The sequence below is a fragment of the Grampus griseus genome, assembly GCF_964374135.1.
Source record: "Grampus griseus genome assembly, chromosome: 15".
In the NCBI taxonomy this organism is placed as follows: Eukaryota; Metazoa; Chordata; class Mammalia; order Artiodactyla; family Delphinidae; genus Grampus; species Grampus griseus.
This window is the reverse complement of record NC_139009.1, coordinates 22,161,373-22,180,927: the sequence shown is the minus strand read 5'-3', so window position 1 is coordinate 22,180,927 and position 19,555 is coordinate 22,161,373. Positions and strand designations below refer to the sequence as shown.

The 19,555-nt window shown below is 37.4% G+C and overlaps 2 protein-coding genes across 4 annotated transcripts in view; one reads left to right on the top strand and one right to left on the bottom strand.

Annotated features, from left to right (window-relative positions):
• TRMT61B (tRNA methyltransferase 61B) overlaps positions 1-19,555 on the top strand; it is a 42,367-nt gene that overhangs the window by 14,127 nt on the left and 8,685 nt on the right. Inside the window, exons 4-7 of one of the 3 annotated variants that reach the window (XM_082672649.1) lie at positions 2,222-2,313; positions 3,021-3,247; positions 3,964-4,041; positions 4,121-4,258. In XM_082672649.1, the coding sequence (XP_082528775.1) occupies positions 2,222-2,313; positions 3,021-3,247; positions 3,964-4,041; positions 4,121-4,164 (441 nt within the window). In that variant the 3' untranslated portion in view covers positions 4,165-4,258. Of the gene's footprint in view, positions 1-2,221; positions 2,314-3,020; positions 3,248-3,963; positions 4,259-19,555 lie in introns of those variants that run through there. The other 2 variants (XM_082672647.1, XM_082672648.1) reach the window with 2 other exon arrangements.
• SPDYA (speedy/RINGO cell cycle regulator family member A) overlaps positions 4,426-19,555 on the bottom strand; it is a 30,960-nt gene continuing 15,830 nt past the window's right edge. Inside the window, exons 6-7 of the mRNA XM_082672650.1 lie at positions 18,148-18,445; positions 4,426-4,518 (exon numbers count right to left, since the gene is read on the bottom strand). Coding sequence (XP_082528776.1) covers positions 4,430-4,518; positions 18,148-18,445 — 387 coding nt within the window. The 3' untranslated portion in view covers positions 4,426-4,429. The remainder of the gene's footprint in view (positions 4,519-18,147; positions 18,446-19,555) is intronic.

The following is a 19,555-nucleotide window of genomic DNA, read 5'->3' as shown; positions in this document are numbered from 1 at the left end:
GCTGTGGTGCACGGGTTTCAGTAGTTGTGGCTCACGGGCTTAGTTGCTCTGCGCAATGTGGGATCCTCCCGGACCAGGGATTGAACCCGTGTCCCCTGCACTGGCAGGCGGATTCTCAACCACTGTGCTACCAGGGAAGCCCTAATAGGCATCTTAAACTTGTGTCCAAATCTTGAATTCTCGAATATTTCTGCTCAAGCTTATTCTTCCCATTGTCTTAAATTATTTTCCTCAATAGTAAATGGTATCTCCATTCTTTCAGTAGCTTAGGATGAAAACACTAGATTCATTCTCACTTCTTTCTCTCACATCTGACAGCCAATTCTAATTCTAATTGGCTCTGTGTTCTCATCACATCCAATGCTATTTGCTATTGCAAGTCACCATCATCTTTCCTTGCCCAAGTCAGAATGTACTTAATGCCACTGAATTGTACACTTGAAATGGCAACTTTTATGTTATGTTTATCACATTCAAAAAAGTTTAAAAAGTCAGACCATGTCTCAAACTCTCCAGTGACTTTTCGCTTCCTGAGTAAAGTTAAAGTCTGTAAGATTCTGCATAATCTGTCCCTCCCCATCCCCACCACATCCCCACCATCTGAGAACTCTTCTCTTACCACTTTCCCCCTTTTGTCTCCACTGCAGCGACTGTGGCCTTCTCAGACTCACCAAGTATCCTACAGCCTCAGAGCATTTGTATTTGCTGTTCTCTGAATCTGGAGCACACTTCCCCCCTCAATTTCCACAGGGTAACCTTAATCATTTTCTTTAGGTATCGGCACTGACCAGCCTATGTATAAAATAGTACTTCCTTCCCCTGCCCTGTCATTCTATCCTTCATGTCCTCCTTTATAATCCTGTAGTTCTTCATGTCACTCATTACCCTCTGAATTACATATTTATTAGATTTTTGTTTACTGCCTATTCCTTAATTAGAAAAAAAGTTCCTATGAAACAAAATAGAATATAAGCTCCCATTATATTTTTACCACTTAGCAAAATACTTGGCACATGGTAGATGCTCAGTAAATATTTGGTGAATAAATTAATAATGAATGATGACCCATTATTACTGTTCTTTTTAAAACACATAAACAGAATAATTTCTAATTTAGTAAATATAATGATGTGCCAACTACATTAGATTTCTAGAGCTATCTATCAGTAAGTCACTTTATTTTCTATTTGACTGTATTTTTGTTTTCAGTGAATTTTTTTGTAATTTCATTTACTCTGCATTCATTCAACATCTTTTGAGTACAGCCCTGTATTCTGCAACTGAATGAAGAGTAAAGAAACAAGGGACATGATTCTTGAATTTTAGAATCTCTAAAATTAATATTCAACACTTTTGAACATAAAAATACATATTTGAGATAATGTGAATTTCTATTGCCAAAAGCTGAACTAAAGCATTGAAACTTTACATATACAGTTGACCTTTGTTTTTTTTTGTTTTTTTTTTCGCGGTACGCGGGCCTCTCACTGTTGTGGCCTCTCCCGTTGCGGAGCACAGGCTCCGGACGCACAGGCTCAGCGGCCATGGCTCACGGGCCCAGACACTCCGCGGCACGTGGGATCTTCGCGGACCAGGGCACGAACCCGTGTCCCCTGCATCGGCAGGCGGACTCTCAACCACTGCGCCACGAGGGAAGCCCACAGTTGACCTTTGAACAACATGGGGTTTAGGGGCACCACTCCTATGTGCAGTCAAAAATCTGAGTATAACTTATAGTTGGCCCTCCCTATCCATGGTTCCAACATATCCAGGGTTCCACATCTTCAGATTCAACCAACCGCAGATTGTGTAGTACTGTAGTGTTTACTATTGAAAAAAATCCTTGCATTAAGTGGACCCGCGCAGTTCAAACCCATGTTGTTCAAGGGGCAACTGTGTGTGTGTGTGTGTGTGTGTGTGTGTGTGTGTATCTAGGTATGTGTATAAAATATAGCTAAAGATTCCTGTATTATCAATATTGCCAAGTACAAGACATGCCATTACAATTTTTATGTAGTCAAGTACTATGACAAATTGTATAATTATAAGTATGCCTTTTTGAGAGGGGTAAAATGACAGTCATTAGTATTACATTCTAAAAAATGAAATACTTTAACTGGGTAATTGCTTTCCCAAAGTGTATCATTTCACCTCAATAAGAAAAGAAAACACATGCTTTATTTAAACAAAACTCAGTCTGATTCTCTTTCCCCCACTACAGGTAGCTTTGGATATGTTGAATCCTCAAGTTGCTTTGCCTGTTTTATACCCAAATCTTAAACAGGGTGGTGTATGTGCTGTGTATCTAGCAAAGTGAGTAATGTGACTTTTTGGTAATGATATTTTAAACACAGTTTTGTTTTAAGTACTAGGCTAAAGTGTTCATTTTGTAACTGAGTTAAGTGTATATGTTATCTCGTAAAACTGTTATGAAGGGCTTCCCTGGTGGCACAGTGGTTAAAAATCTGCCTCCCAACACAAGGGACATGGGTTCAAGCCCTGGTCTGGGAAGATCTCACATGCTGTGGAGCAACTAAGCCCATGTGCCACAACAAGAGAAGCCACCACAATGAGAAGCCCGCGCACTGCAACGAAGAGTAGCCCCCTCTCGCCACAACTAGAGAAAGCCTGCGCGCAGCAATGAACACCCAGTGCAGCCCAAAATAAATAAATAAATTTTTAAAAAAGTCAAAAAAAACCTGTTATGAAACAGCATATGTCCCAAATTCAGTTATATTGCTGTTTAAATCATCCTTTACATAAATGGTAATATAAGATGAATATTTCTTCTGACAATTTAGAAGAAAAGTTTTTAAAAGTGTAATGTGAACAATGACGTTATAGTCTCTTTATTGTTTTTACTTAGTATTCTCCTCTTATGTGCCCTAACTTGCATTTTTACATTTTTTCTGTTTTGATTTAAGCATAGCATTTAAATTGGCGTAAGAGGTATAGTGAACTTAAATATAAAGTTATTGTTGTAGTAGAAATTTAAACTATATTTTTCACTTTTTTGAAAGCATCACACAGGTTATTGAACTTTTAGATGGAATTCGCATCTGTGAACTTGCCCTCTCATGTGAAAAGATAAGTGAAGTTATTGTCAGAGATTGGTTGGTTTGCCTTGCAAAACAGAAAAATGGAATTTTACCTCAAAAAGTGGAACCTAAAATCAACAGAGATTTACAATTACATTCTCAAAAGAAAATTAGAATTGAAGGTGAGATGTTTCAAGAAGATGACCATGGTGAGCTTCAGTTTTATTTTATGCATGTGTTTGCAATAATAAATGGAGAATACATTCCTGAATATATTGGGCAATACATTATAAAAATATTTCTCAGGGATTTATTATGTTTTTCCTATAGAAATTGAAATGTGGTATTTATTCTGTTAAATTAAAATCTTTTAAGAGACAGAATCATGACTTTTCCTGCCTTTTATGTAAAACTCTGATACCTTTGAAGAACTGAACTTCTTATAATATTCATATTTTACTTGTGACAAGGGGATTGGCTTATGAAATACTTTAAATATACTAAATAATGTTGTAAATTTAGATCAGCGATTATCACTGAAGGGAAAGAATTTAATAGGACCCGATATGCAAAGAGCTAATATTCCAAAAAGCAACTTCTAGGAATTTTTCAAAGAACTAAATTTAGGTCCTTGTTGTATGTACACATTACTTAGGCCATAAACAAGTTTTCAGACATCCATTGATTTATGATATGAGCTTATCCATTTGGTTATAAAACCATATATAGGTTTATCATGTCATCCTTGACAAGTTGTTTCTGTAAGATAACTGTCAGAATAGCTCCAAGACAAATGCTAAAAAAAAAAAAAGTCTGAGAGGAAAAAACTTACAGGAAAAGGACAGTAATTTGTTTTTTAACAGTTTTGTGAACAAATTATAAAGTATTTTATGTAGCTTACAATACATATTTTGTTCTATAACAGAAGAATCACATTCTGATTTTCCCTATGGATCATTTCCCTATATTGCTAGACCTATACACTGGCAAACTGGTCATACAGGTAAGTTTTCCATGCTATATTATATGGTGTTTTCTTCTCAAAATTGCAATGACATTACCTTTTCCTCCCTTCAAATTAGCTTTTCTTGTCAAGTTGAGGAAGTGCAAACCACAACTTAACTGAGTACCTCAGATGACAACTGATTTGAAGATGTGAAGAAAAATATCAAAATAGAACTTTGTATTGCAAATCACTACTTTCATAGATTGGTATTCTTAGCTACTACTATGATTTGTATAACTTTTACATGTAATTCTGAAAAGTAACAAAAGCTAGAGAAAGATGTGTAACATTTCGAAACTGCTTAAATGTCCCATTTTGACACTTGTCTTGCAGTTAGTTTGACATTTTGTAGTTAATGATTCCAAGTTTGTTTAGTTGAGCCATCTCATTCTTCACTTCCTGTAAACCACTCCATAGATTTGTCTTCCTTCATGAAATTAGTTTTCTTTTCTTTGTTTGATTGATGGTCATTGGCTACCAAAATAAAATATGCATTTTGAGATAAATTTTAGGTATCTGTGTATTTTAAGTACATATTTTAATGGCTTGTATGTGTCTTAAAAAATAACAAATCTGGGCTATAGTAAATAATAGGGGGAAAACTGATAAGAATAACTATCTTAAAAATTGTAACAAAAGATGTAGCAATTCTTGAATCTCTTATCTTTCTCAGAATCATTTTAACAGTTTGGAGAACATCAGAATTATTCTGTTATATAAATCAAATGTTTGGGGAGTTCCCTGGTGGTCCAGTTGTTAGGACTCGGCGCTTTCACTGCTATGGCCCAGGTTCAATCCCTGGTCAGAGAACTAAGATCCTGCAAGCTGCACGGCGCAGCCAAAGATAATGTTTGGAGAGATACACTTTTTATACATATGAATTAATTAGGACGAGGGCTTATTATTATTCATAAGCACTATGAATAATGTTATTTACCATGTGCCTTACATTTACTATGTGCCTTACATTGTTTTAAGAACGTTATAATATCTTTTCATTTAATATGTGTAGCTCATCCTTAAGATTATCCACATTTTACAGATAAACATAAGCTTATAGTTATTATTTAAATATAGATGTTTTATAGGTTTTGAAGTAGTAGTGCCTGGGAGGATATATGCTACTTATCCCTTAGGCTAGAACTACTTAAAATAATGTACATATTCTAAATAACATTTTACATATTTTTCGTTCTGTGGAAAAATTTAGTCTAAAATCTCTGCCTTTTTAGACTTTACAGCCTATAGTAGAGATAGACATTAAATAATCACAAAAATATAAAACTAAAACTGTTACAAATACTTCAGAGAAGTACAGGATTTAGTAGAGGTTTTTCTCTGATCAGGTAATTACCTATGCAAATGTCAATTGAGCTGAGACCTGAAGGGCAGGTAAGAGTTAACTACATCAGGGAAAATGAGAACAAAAAAGGCCAGTGATGGGGTTGACTGAAAGATAGGTAGGGGTCAGGCCATGGAGGATCTTGTAGACCTGTTAAGGAGTTTGTCTATCCTAAGAAAAATGGGGTGCTATTGAAAGATTTCATGAAGTAAGTGGTAACATGCTTAGATCTGTGTTTTGGAAAAAAATCACTCTGGTTGCATCTGGAGAACTGATTGAATCATAAGCGGAGTAGTCTTCTGGTACCATTTCTAAATGGTAAGTATCCGAACACTCATACAATAATAATGGCTTTAAAGTTTTCATAACATTTCCAGATCTATAGACGCTCTGATGTATATTTTTAGATTCCATCATGGAATACTCCCCTTTCTTCTGCCTTTCTATTTAACTACTAGTGAAATTCTATCCTTCATTTATTGTTTTGAATGCAGGCCCTAATTGTACTTCTTGGAGAAGGGGCTGACTTAAGAGCAAAGAAAAGTTGTGCCTTCTCCTATTTCATGTAGAATGGCTTCTGTTCAGTACACTATGCTCAGTAGATGCTGAACTGAACAAGAGCTAACAGTGTCCATTCTAATAATGAGTTGAAAACCAAACTATATAAGCAAATAAACATTTATTTATATAGTTAATCAAAGTCCAGCTTAAGCCCTTTATCCATCTCTCCATTGAACACTAAGCATGTTTATAATCTGGCTTGTGGGACAGGTGCCTTCTTCTAAAGTTAGCTTTCTATGTTCATTTCTGGTTCTCATTTACCATAATATAAACTCCTAGAGATTTGTGACTGGTTCACAGCTGTCTTCCCAGTAACTTCCAAAGGCCCTGACTTTTCCACCCAGTAAATCAGTAAAAGTTTGCTGATGGCTTGAAGCTTACACTGGATCAGGTGTTATTTCGTCTGCTGACTTGGTTGTTCTAGGGGGAAATTTAAGTATATAGCTCGCAGGTTGTGGAAGACTTTGAGTTTAAACTTTATACTTCAGAGTCAGTAGGGAACTTCTGAAGTTTCCATGGTCATGTAAAAGCAGATACTTTTTAAAAGTTAGTCTGTTAGTGGTGTCTGAGTATTTAAAGGAAGGAAAATATTAAATCAGAAATGTCATAGTAATACATAGTATACAACTATGAGGTGATCTGTATTAATATACAACTATGAGGGGTGGAAAAGGGGCAAGTGTAAAAAAATATTGTGAAGGAAGAACCAGATAAGCTGGTGGTTCATTGGATGTAGAGGGAGAGAAGCTATATATATTCAAACTTTCATCTACTGTTCAGGCAAACAACTACTGTTTGCCTTATTTCTCTGGGCAAACAGGATTCAGCCCAGCTCATAAATAACTTCCTTGGAACAGCCTTCACTATGTCTCTCACCCTACAGAATTGATTCTGAAATCTTTTGTGCTCATAAATGTTGACCATATAGTTAGCATTGCCTTTATCACATCATTAATTTATAAGCCCTGATTATGCCTTCGTTAAGGATTTTAAATTGGGATGACTAGAACAGTGGTAATGACAAAAGTAAATAAGGAAGTTCAGAGAAGGATTTATTTCTGAGGAAAAATTCTTTGGTTTTAGATTGCATAATGGAATGTCTTGTGCCTGCCTACGTGACCCAGGACTAAGGTTTGGTATACTGCTTTTTTCCCTTGGCTTCACTCTAAAATCTGGGGAGTCCTCAGATAATACATAATAATATGTACCCATGTCTCAGATATACTAGCCTAGGTTAAGACAGCATAAGGTAAAGAGAAACAATATAGTTCAGTAAGTATAAAAATGTGCTGTCTATTCAGATAGAACTGGGTTCTCATCTTGCTGTTTTCATTGTTGCTGTTTTACTTTGCAGCTGTGACTTTTCTGAGTTTGTTTCTTCATCAGTAAAATGAATGTCATAGTGGCACTTCAGGATTTCTTGTGGGGGGTCAGGTGTTAAATGAGACTACCTTCATAAGGTGGCTAGCACGTGATTGGTGATTGTGATGCATGTAAGTTTGTAAAGAATGCCTCATCTATCTCATCTCTCTCATCTATCTCCCATCTATCTATCTCCCACAACCTTATCAAAATCAACTATTTTATTCTTAGTAAATGTCATAAACATGTTTATGTAAAACTTGTTCGTTGAACGTGTTGTTTTGAGAAAAAATCTTAAGGCAGAAAAACATGTTTTTAACCTGAAAAGCAAGAAGTTGCTTGCGTTTGAAAGAAGGATGGAAGCATCGATACCAGCTATTGGTAAGTTTTATCATAAAAGCCTAAGCAGAGCATCAGCTCTTTGTGTCTCTCCTGGAGAATGAATTGAGTTGTCTGTAGCCACAAACCTTAGGTGATTCCAACCACCTTATATAGACTGGAGGAAGAAAGTTTTGCTGGTAGAGGCCATTTACTGAGCATCAAAACAGCTGCTGAGGCAGTAAGAGACCACTGTTCCTGATAATACCATGTTACCCTTAATCCTCTCCACCCCCCGTTAGCCCACTGACTTGTTAAGCCTACTGAGGGAAAATGAATGTAAACGTTTATTGGTCAAGTGTATGTATGACCAATAATTTTTCTTTGTATTGCCTACCCTCTGTCATCCTGAAACAATAGGTTTTACATTTAACCTTGAATTCCCACTCAGAACAAAACACAAATGAGTAAATACTTATTTCTTCCTATAAAGGACCTATATATCCTAAACCAGGGTGTCAGGGCTTTCGTCCAGGGACAGGAAGAAAGCACAGTTCCATTTACAACTGCCCTAAGTCAAGTGCCCCACTTTTCATCCAAAATCCCTCAAAGACCTGCTTTCCTTTTTTTCCTCGAAGCAAGCTGACTAGCAGAGCCCCTTACACCCTGGGTGCACTCTGATTTCCCATTGAAATATCAAAGCGTAAACATAGGGTGTGACTACTTTTGATATCTAAGGCATTAGTTTGAATAAAATATAAGTGCTTCTGTTCTGCTTTCGTTAAATATGTGTTCAAATTATGGTTGGAATTCTCTCCCAGTTCACTCCATACAACCTTTCGTCAGGGACTTTGTTCTTTTTTTTTGTTTGTTTAATCTAATTTATTTTTTTATACAGCAGGTTCTTATTAGTCATCAATTTTCTACACATAAGTGGATACATGTGAATCCCAATCGCCCAATTCATCCCACCACCACCACCACTTCCCTGCGGCTTTCCCTCCTTGGTGTCCATACGTTTGTTCTCTACATCTGTGTCTCAATTTGTGCCCTGCAAACCGGTTCATCTGTACCATTTTTCTAGGTTCCACATATATGCATTAATATACGATATTTGTTTTTTTCTTTCTTAGTTCACTTTGTATGACAGTCTCTAGATCCATCCACGTCTCAACAAATGACCCAATTTCATTCCTTTTTATGGCTGAGTAATATTCCATTGTATATATGTAGCACATCTTCTTTATCCATTCGTCTGTCAATGGGCATTTAGGTTGCTTCCATGACCTGGCTATTGTAAATAGTGCTGCAATGAACATTGGGGTGCATGTGTCTTTTTGAATTATGGTTTTCTCTGGGTATATGCCCAGTAGTGGGATTGCTGGATCATATGGTAATTCTACTTTTAGTTTTTTAAGGAACCTCCATACTGTTCTCCATAGTGGCTGTATCAATTTACATTCCCACCAACAGTGCAAGAAGGTTCCCTTTTCTCCACACCCTCTCCAGCATTTGTTGTTTGTAGATTTTCTGATGATGCCCATTCTAACTGGTGTGAGGTGATACCTCATTGTAGTTTTGATTTGCATTTCTGTAATAATTAGTGATCTTGAGCAGCTTTTCATGTGCTTCTTGGCCATCTGTATGTCTTCTTTGGAGAAATGTCTATTTAGGTCTTCTGCCCATTTTTGGGTTGGGTTGTTTGTTTAATATTGAGCTGCATGAGCTGTTTATATGTTTTGGAGATTAATCCTTTGTTGATTCGTTTGCAAATGTTTTCTCCCATTCTGAGGGTTGTCTTTTTGTCTTCTTTATGGTTTCCTTTGCTGTGCAAAAACTTTGAAGTTTCATTAGGTCCCATTTGTTTATTTTTGTTTTCATTTCCATTACTCTAGGAGGTGGGTCAAAAAGGATCTTGCTGTGATTTATGTCAAAGAGTGTTCTTCCTATGTTTTCCGCTAAGAGTTTTATAGTGTCTGGTCTTACATTTATAAGTCTTTAATTCATTTGGAGTTTATTTTTGTGTATGGTGTTAGGTAGTGTGCTAATTTCATTCTTTTACATATAGCTCTCCAGTTTTCCCCGCACAACTTATTGAAGAGGCTTTCTTTTCTCCATTGTATATCTTTGCCTCCTTTGTCATAGATTAGTTGACCATAGGTGCGTGGGTTTATCTCTGGGCTTTCTATCTTGTTCCATTGATCTGTGTTTCTGTTTTTGTGCCAGTACCATATTGTCTTGATTACTGTAGCTTTGTGGTATAGTCTGAAGTCAGGGAGTCTGATTCCTCCAGCTCCGTTTTTTTCCCTCAAGACTGCTTTGGCTATTCGGGGTCTTTTGTGTCTCCATACAAATTTTAAGATTTTTTTGTTCTAGTTCTGTAAAAAATGCCATTGGTAATTTGATAGGGATTGCATTGAATCTGTAGATTGCTTTGGATAGTATAGTCATTTTCACAATACTGATTCTTCCAATCCAAGAACATGGTATATCTCTCCATCTGTTGGTATCATCTTTAATTTCTTTTATCAGTGTCTTATAGTTTTCTGCATACGGTCTTTTGTCTCCCTAGGTAGGTTTATTCCTAGGTATTTTATTCTTTTTGTTGCTATGGTAAATAGGAGTGTTCCCTTAATTTCTCTTTCAGATTTTTCATCATTAGTGTAGAGGAATGCAAGAGATTTCTGTGCATTAATTTTGTATGCTGCAACTTTACCAAATTCATTGATTAGTTCTAGTAGTTTTCTAGTGGCATCTTTAGGATTCTCTATGTATAGTATCATGTTATCTGCAAACAGTGTCAGTTTTACTTCTTTTTTTCCAATTTGTATTCCTTTTATTTCTTTTTCTTCTCTGATTGCCATGGCTAGGACTTCCAAAACTATGTTGAATAAGAGTGGCAAGAGTGGACATCCTTGTCTTTTTCCTGATTTAGAGGAAATGCTTTCAGTTTTTCACCATTGAGAATGACGTTTGCTGTGGGTTTGTCATAGATGGCCTTTATTATGTTGAGGTAGGTTCCCTCTATGCCCACTTTCTGGAGGGTTTTTATTATAAATGGGTGTTGAATTTCTCAAAAGCTTTTTCTGCATCTATTGAGATGATCCTATGGTTTTTATTCTTCAATTTGTTAATATGGTGTATCACATTGATTGATTAGCATATATTGAAGAATCCTTGCATCCTTGGGATAAATCCCACTTGATCATGGTGTATGATCCTTTTAATGTGTTGTTGGATTCTGCTTGCTAGTATTTTGTTGAGGATTTGTGCATCTATATTCATCAGTGATATTGGTCTATAATTTTCTTTTTTTGTAGTATCTGTTTCTGGTTTTGGTGTCAGGGTGATGGTGGCCTCATAGAATGAGTTTGGGAGTGTTCCTTCCTCCTCAGTTCTTTGGAAGAGTTTGAGAAGGATGTGTGTTAGCTCTTCTGTAAATGTTTCATAGAATTCACCTGTGAAGCCATCTGGTCCTAGACTTTTGTTTGTTGGAAGATTTTTAATCACAGTTTCAATTTCGTGACTTGTGATTGGTCTGTTCATATTTTCTATTTCTTCCTGGTTCAGTCTTGGGAAGTTATACCTTTCTAAGAATTTGCCCATTTCTTCCAGGTTGTCCATTTTATTGGCATAGAGTTGCTTGTAGTAGTCTCTTAGGATGCTTTGTATTTCTGCGGTGTCTGTTGTAACTTCTCCTTTTTCATTTCTAATTTTTTTTTTTTTTTTTTTTTTTGCGGTACGTGGGCCTCTCACTATTGTGGGCTCTCCCGTTGCGGAGCACAGGCTCCGGACGCGCAGGCTCAGCGGCCATGGCTCACGGGCCTAGCTGTTCCGCAGCATGTGGGATCTTCCTGGACCTGGGCACGAACCCGCATCCCCTGCATCGGCAGGCGGACTCTCAACCACTGCGCCACCAGGGACGCCCATTTCTAATTTTATTGATTTGAGTCCTCTCCCTCTTTTTCTTGATGAGTCTGACTAATGGTTTATCAATTTTCTTTATCTTCTCAAAGAACCAGCTTTTAGTTTTATTGATCTTTGCTATTGTTTTCTTTGTTTCCATTTCATTTATTTCTGATCTGATCTTTATGATTTCTTTCTTTCCGCTAACTTTGGGTTTTGTTTGTTCTTCTTTCTCTAGTTCCTTTAGGTGTAAGGTTAGATTGTTTGAGATTTTTCTTGTTTCTTGAGGTAGGCTTGTATAGCTATAAACTTCCCTCTTAGAACTGCTTTTGCTGCATCCCATAGGTTTTGGATTGTCGTGTTTTCATTGTCATTTGTCTCTAGGTATTTTTTGATTTCTTCTTTGATTTCTTCAGTGATCTCTTGGTTATTTAGTAACGTATTGTTTAGCCTCTACGTGTGTGTGTCTTTTTTACGGTTTTTTCCCTGTAATTCATTTCTAATCTCATAGCGTTGTGGTCAGAAAAGATGCTTGATATGATTTCAGTTTTCTTAAATTAACTGAGGCTTGATTTGTGACCCAAGATGTGATCTATCCTGGAGAATGTTTCGTGCACACTTGAGAAGAAAGTGTAATCTGCTGTTTTTGGATGGAATGTTCTATAAATATCAGTTAAATCTATCTGGTCTATTGTGTCATTTAAAGCTTGTGTTTCCTTATTTATTTTCATTTTGGATGATCTGTCCATTGGTGTAAGTGAGGTGTTACAGTCCCCCACTAGTACTGTGTTACTGTCGATTTCCTCTTTTATAGCTGCTAGCAGTTGCCTTATGTATTGAGGTGCTCCTATGTTGGGTGCATATACATTTATAATTGTTATATCTTCTTCTTTGATTGATCCTTTGATCATTATGTAGTGTCCTTCCTTGTCTCTTGTAACATTCTTTATTTTAAAGTCTATTTTTTCTGATATGAGTATTGCTACTTCAGCTTTCTATTGATTTCCAGTTGCATGGACTATCTTTTTCCATCCCCTCACTTTCATTCGTATGTGTCCCTAGGTCTGAAGTGGGTCTCTTGTGGACAGCATATATATGGGTCTTGTTTTTGTATCCATTCAGCCAGCCTGTGTCTTTTGATTGGAGCATTTAATCCATTTACATTTAAGGTAATTATCGATATGTATGTTCATATAACCATTTTCTTAATTGTTTTAGGCTTGTTTTTTAGGTCCTTTTCTTCTCTTGTGTTTTCCACTTAGAAAAGTTCCTTTAGCATTTGTTGTAGAGCTGGTTTGGTGGTGGTGAATTCTCTTAGCTTTTGCTTATCTGTAAAGCTTTTGATTTCTCCATAGAATCTGAATGAGATCCTTGCCGGGTAGAGTAATCTTGGCTGTAGTTTCTTCCCTTTCATTACTCTAAGTATATCATGCCACTCCCTTCTGGCTTGTAGAGTTTCTGCTGAGAAATCAGCTGTTAGCCTTATGGGAGTTCCTTTGTATGTTATTTGTCATTTTTCCCTTGCTGCTTTCAATACGTTTTCTTTGTCTTTAATTTTTGCCAATTTGATTACTGTGTGTCTCGGTGTGTTCCTCCTTGAGTTTATCCTATATGGGACTCGCTGCACTTCCTGGACTTGGGTGGCTATTTCCTTTCCTGTGTTAGGGAAGTTTTCGACTATAATGTCTTCAAATATTTTCTCTGGTCTTTTTTCTCTCTCTTCTCCTTCTGGGACCCCTATAATGCATATGTTGTTGTGTTTAATGTTGTTGCAGAGGTCTCTTAGGCTGTCTTCATTTCTTTTCATTCTTTTTTCTTTTTTCTGTTCCACAGCAGTGAATTCCACCATTCTGTCTTCCAGGTCAGTTATCCGTTCTTCTGCCTCAGTTATTCTGCTACTGATTCCTTCTAGTGTATTTTTCATTTCAGTTACTGTATTGTTCATCTCTGTTCTTTAATTCTTCTAGGTCTTTGTTAAACTTTTCTTGCATCTTCTCGATCTTTGCCTCCATTCTTTTTCCGAGGTCCTGGATCATCTTCACTATCATTATTCTGAATTCTTTTTCTGGAAGGTTGCTTATCTCCACTTCATTTAGTTGTTTTTCTGGGGTTTTATCTTGTTCCTGCATGTGGTACATAGCCCTCTGCCTTTTCATCTTGTCTGTCTCTCTCTGAATGTGATTTTTGTTCCACAGGCTGCAGGATTGTAGTTCTTCTTGCTTCTGCTGTCTGCCCTCTAGTGGATGAGGCTATCTAAGAGGCTTGTGCAAGTTTCCTGATGGGAGGGACTGGTGGTGGGTAGAGCTGACTGTTGCTCTGGTGGGCAGAGCTCAGTAAAACTTTAATCTGCTTGACTGCTGATGGGTGGGGCTGGGTTCCCTCCCTGTTGGTTGTTTGGCCTGAGGCAACCCAACACTGGAGCCTACCTGGGCTCTTTGGTGGGGCTAATGGCAGACTCTGGGAGGGCTCACTCCAAGGAGTTCTTCCCAGAACTTATGCTGCCAGTGTCCTTGTCCCCATGGTGAGCCACAGCCACCCCCCACCTCTGCAGGAGACCCTCCAACACTAGCAGGTAGGTCTGGTTCAGTCTCCCCTGGGGTCACTGCTCCTTCCCCTGGGTCCCAATGCGCACACTACTTTGTGTGTGCCCTCCAAGAATGGAGTCTCTTTCTCCCCCAGTCCTGTTGAAGTCCTGCAATCAAATCCCGCTAGCCTTCAAAGTCTGATTCTCTAGGAATTCCTCCTCCCGTTGCCCGACCCCCAGGTTGGGAAGCCTGACGTGGGGCTCAGAACCTTCACTCCAGTGGGTGGACTTCTGTAGTATAAGTGTTCTCCAGTTTGTGAGTCACCCACCCAGCAGTTATGGGGTTTGATTTTACTGTGATTGCGCCCCTCCTACTGTCTCATTGTGGGTTCTCCTTTGTCTTTGGATGTGGGGTATCTTTTTTGGTGAGTTCCAGTGTCTTCCTGTCGATGATTGTCCAGCAGCTAGTTGTGATTCTGGTGTTCTCACAAGAGGGAGTGAGAGCACGTCCTTCTACTCCGCCATCTTGGTTCAGGGCCAGGGACTTCGTTCTTAATGCTTTCACCAATTCTTTAGTCCTTAGCAATCTGCTAGAAGACTTCTGTGGCAGCTTATTTTCACTACTGAAGGCAGGATTTCATCAAAGGGGATAGCAAAGCATCACAGGAATTCAGGTTGTAGTAGAGTCAAACCGGGGTTCAAATGTCACTCTCTCAGTCATCTTGGGCAAATGATTTAACCTCTCTAAGCCTCTGTTTCCTTATGTACAAAGTGGAGATACTAGTATTTACCTTGGGGTTGGCTGTGAATATTAAGTGAGGTTATGAATGTAAAATCCTTAACACATTGCATGGAACATTTTAAATATCTAGTAAATCTTACCTGTTATGAGGATCAAAGACTGTAGGCAAAGGGGCTAGGAGAGAGGGGAAGGATGCTAAAAGGAAACTCTTATCATTTAGCCTATGATAGACCCTATTTACTTTCAAATATGAGTGAACAAATAAAAATGCTTGGAGGTGTTACAAGGGAAGAGACTATACTGTCAGTCAAATTTGTTCAGTGATTACTATGGCCAGGGAATGGAACAGAAATAGGCAAGACCCCTACCTTCAGGAGTCTTAAGAGTCTAGTTTCTCAGTAAAACTTCAGTAGCCACTGCTAATCTCATAAGAATGTGGTAAAAATAAATAGGTGAAACTCTGAAATAATGTGAGTCTCATTATAGAATTAGAGAGAACCATAAGAAATCTGCCAGTCCCATCTTCAGATGGGTGAAAATCTGGGACAAAGGCATTATAAGAAGTAAAAAGGATCACTGCTGGTAGAATGTCATTCTGGTTCTGTTTCAAATCGAGAAATGTCAGAGAAGTACTCAACCTTTATAAATAATAATTTAAATGAAAATTAGGGTGTGGTTGACAAAGTATTTCCAGTTCATGCGATTATTTTCAAATTAATATAAAATACCATTGTTCAAAACCACTTAAATCCCAACAAAACAGAAATATGCAAATAAATTGTGGTACTTATAGCATGTCATGACTAAAAATCAGGTTTTCAAAGACTAAATAATGACATCGGGAAATGCTTTATGGGAAGTGAAAAAAAAGCAAGCATAGATACATTATGGTTCTATTTTTGAAAATAGAAATAGAAAAGTGTATAGTATTACAAAGCTATAGTAACCAAAACAGTATGGTATTGGCATAAAAACAGACACGTAGATCAGTGGAACAGAATGGAGAGCCCAGAGATAAATGCACACATATGGTTAATTTATGATAAAGAAGTCAAAAATATATTGGGAAAAGATAGTCTCTTCAATAAATGGGGTTGGAAAAACTGGACAGCCACATGTGAAAGAATGAAACTGGACCACTATCTTTCACCATGCACAAAAATTAATTCAAAATGGATTAAAGACTTGAATGTAAGACCTGAAACCACAAAACTCCTAGAAGAAACAGTGGGTAAGGTCCTTGACATTGGTCTTGGCAACTGTTGTTTGGATTTCACACCAAAAGCAAAGGCAACAAATGCAAAAATAAACAGTGGGACTACATCAAACTAAAAAGCTTCTGTACAGTATAGGAAACCATCAACAAAATGAAAAGGCAACCTACCAAATGGGAGAAAATATTTGCAAATCATGTATCTGACAAGGGGGTTAATATCCAAAATATATAAAGAACTCATACAACTCAACAGAAAAAAAAATCCAATTAAAAAATGGTCAGGGCTTCCCTGGTGGCTCAGTGGTTGAGAGTCTGCCTGATGCAGGGGACACGGGTTCGTGCCCTGGTCCAGGAAGATCCCACATGCCACGGAGCGGCTAGGCCCGTGAGCCATGGCTGCTGAGCCTGCGCGTCCGGAGCCTGTGCTCTGCAACGGGAGAGGCCACAACAGTGAGAGGCCCGCGTACCGCAAAAAAAAAAAAAATGGGCAGAGGAAATGAATAGACATTTTTCCAAAGAAGACATACAAGTGGCCAACAGGTACATGAAAAGGTGTTCAACATCACTAATTAGTAGGGAAATACAAATTAAAACCACAATGAGATATCATCTCCCACCTGTTAGAATGGCTGTTAAGAAATAACAAGTGTTGGTGAGGATGTGGAGAAAGGGAACACTTGTGCACTGCTGGATGCAGCCACCATGTACAACAGTATGGCGGTTCCTAAAAAAGTTAAAAATAGAACTACCATATGTTCCAGCAATTCCACTTCTGGGTATTATCTGAAGGAAACAAAATCACTATCTTGAAAATATACCTGCACACTCACACCTATGTTCAGTGCAGCATTATTTGCAATAGTCAAGACATGAAACGGAAACAACTTAAGTGTCCATCAGTGGATGAATGGATAAAGAAAATGTGACTATCTTTTTATCTATCTATATATATCGATCTATATCTATCTATATCTATATCTATCTATCTATATATATATATATCTTAAAAAAGAAGGAAATCCTGCCATTTGTGACAACATGGATGGAACTTGAGGGCATTGTGCTAAGTGAAATAAGTGAGACAGAGAAAGGCAAATACTGTGTGATCTCACTTATAATATGTGAAATCTAAAAAAAGCTGAACTCAGGACTTTCCTGGTGGTCCAGTGGTTACAAATCCACTTTCCAATGCAGGGGACATGGGTTCGATCCCTGGTCAGGGAACTAAGATCCCACATGCCACGGGGTGACTGAGCCTGCGCACTCTGGAGCCTGTGCACCACAACTAGAGAGAAGCCTGCCCGCCGCAACGAAGAGCCCGCACGCTGCAACTAAGACCCGACACAGCCTAAATAAATAAATATTAAACAAAAATTAAAAATAAATTTAAAAACCTGAACTCATAGATACACCACCAAATGGTGGTTGCCAGAGGAGGCGAGGAGAGCGGGGGGAGTGGGTGAAGGTAGTGGAAAGTACAAATTTCCGGTAATAAGATAACTAAGTTCTGGGGATATAATCTACAGCATGGTGACTGTAGTTAACAAGATTGTATAAGTTAACAAGATTGTGTATTTGAGAGTTGCTAAGAGAGTGTATCTTAAAAGTTCTCATCACAAGAAAAAAAACCATAACTGTGTGGTGATGGATGTTAACTAAATTTATTGTGTTAATCATTATGTTATACACCTAAAACTAATACAGTGTTATATGTCAGTTTTATCCCAATTTTAAAAAGTGTGTAAAAGAAACCAATAGTTAATTACTGATAAAGCTGCATGGTGAGATTACAAGTAAATTTATTCTCTTCTTAAAACTTCTTTTGAATAAAATAAACATTTCAAAGAAGATGCTTCAGGCTCTTAAAATACTTGAGATCTATGGTGAATTAGGTTTCAGTTTAACAAAAGTCACATTAAAAATCTCTTAGTTTAGGTAAGCTACCACAAAACAATACCAAGACAAAAAGTAGTACTTGAAAAGGGGAAAACTTTCAATACTACTTTAACTCATATTGTTGTAGTATATAAATAATTATGTCCTCCTGCCTATAAGGACTACTGGTCAATAGATAACTTGGATTTATTAATAACATTCATAGATCTAATTCTGACATATCTCTTAAGTCATACCTTGAAAACAGCTATAAGCTTGAGAAGGATCAACTATTATGTCCATTGGGAATGAGTTGTGTGATTCCTGAGAATGTTTCTCCACCACCTCTACTGTATCACTGGATGAAGATGATGATGAAGACAATCCCAGTCTAACGTATCTTCCTTTTCTACCACAGAGTGAACAATCTACCGGTGTGGCACTAGGTCCCCGGGGCAGTTGAACTTCATCTCTGTGGTAGTTTCTAACAGCTCCACTGTGATGCACAGAGCGTTCTCGTTGCCATATATAATGGGTTGGAGCAATGGCCATAACCTATGGTGGAAAGCTTTCTTTTAGAATTTTAATAAGATTTTAAAATTTAGTAAAATTAAGAACAAAAATTATAAATCAAGAACAAGCTACCTGTAAAACTAGATCTAAAAATCTGTCACCGATTTTTTTTTTTTTTTTTTTAGAAAAAAAGCATTTCCAGATAAGGCAATATTACCTATAAAGTGATTCATTGCTTGGATCCGTAAGATAATAATTGACAAAGTATTTAAATTATTTCAAACAGGAAATAGAACTGAAGCAACCTTCCAGGTTGTTCAATTCTGGATATTATAGGTTTGGGAAAAATAATACAGTTAGTCCAAAACAATACATAATTCTCTGGAATGTACTGGGTTGAAAACAATATTTTTCATTGAGGTTTCCAGCTATGTATGTTAGGCTAATCTTAACATGTTTGCAATCACAGCAAGAGATATGGTGAATGAAAACACAGGTAAGGTGCTTAACCTCTCGGTTCCTATTCTCTTGTCTGTGGTATGGAGAGAATAATGGTGTCTATTGCAGAGGGTTGTTGCAAGGATTAGATGAGGGATTATTCAGAAAGTACTCAAGATTCCACACTACCTCTCAGGCATTGTTCTCTAAGGTCGGTTAGAGAACACACTGCCTTTAGAGTCAGGATAGACTTAGTTTCTTATTCTGGCTCTGCCACTTCCTAGTTGTATGATACTTTGCAAGTTACTTAACCTTTCTGAGCCTCAATATCTTCATATGGAAAACTGGGGATACCATCTGCCTCATAGGATTGTCCTGAAGGTTAAATATGTGTAAAATCCTTATCACATAGTAAACATCTGGCGAATGATAGCCATTTAAGACAAGCTAGCGAAGTGTACCTACCTGCTGACCTCATGGTGTCTAAAACTTCTAAACAGAATGTTAGAATGTTACTTCTAAGCAAAAATGTTTAGTTGCAGTTATCAGTGACCCAAGGTAAATGAGAATTGTAGAATTTGAGAGCTAGACAGTCTTTTAAAAAAATTATTTTATTCAAGTATCTAGACAAAATTATTATTCAAAAAAGACAGACAGTGCTTTATTAATTGCCTAGACGAGTGATTTTCAAACTGGTTTGAGGAGCCCTAGGCT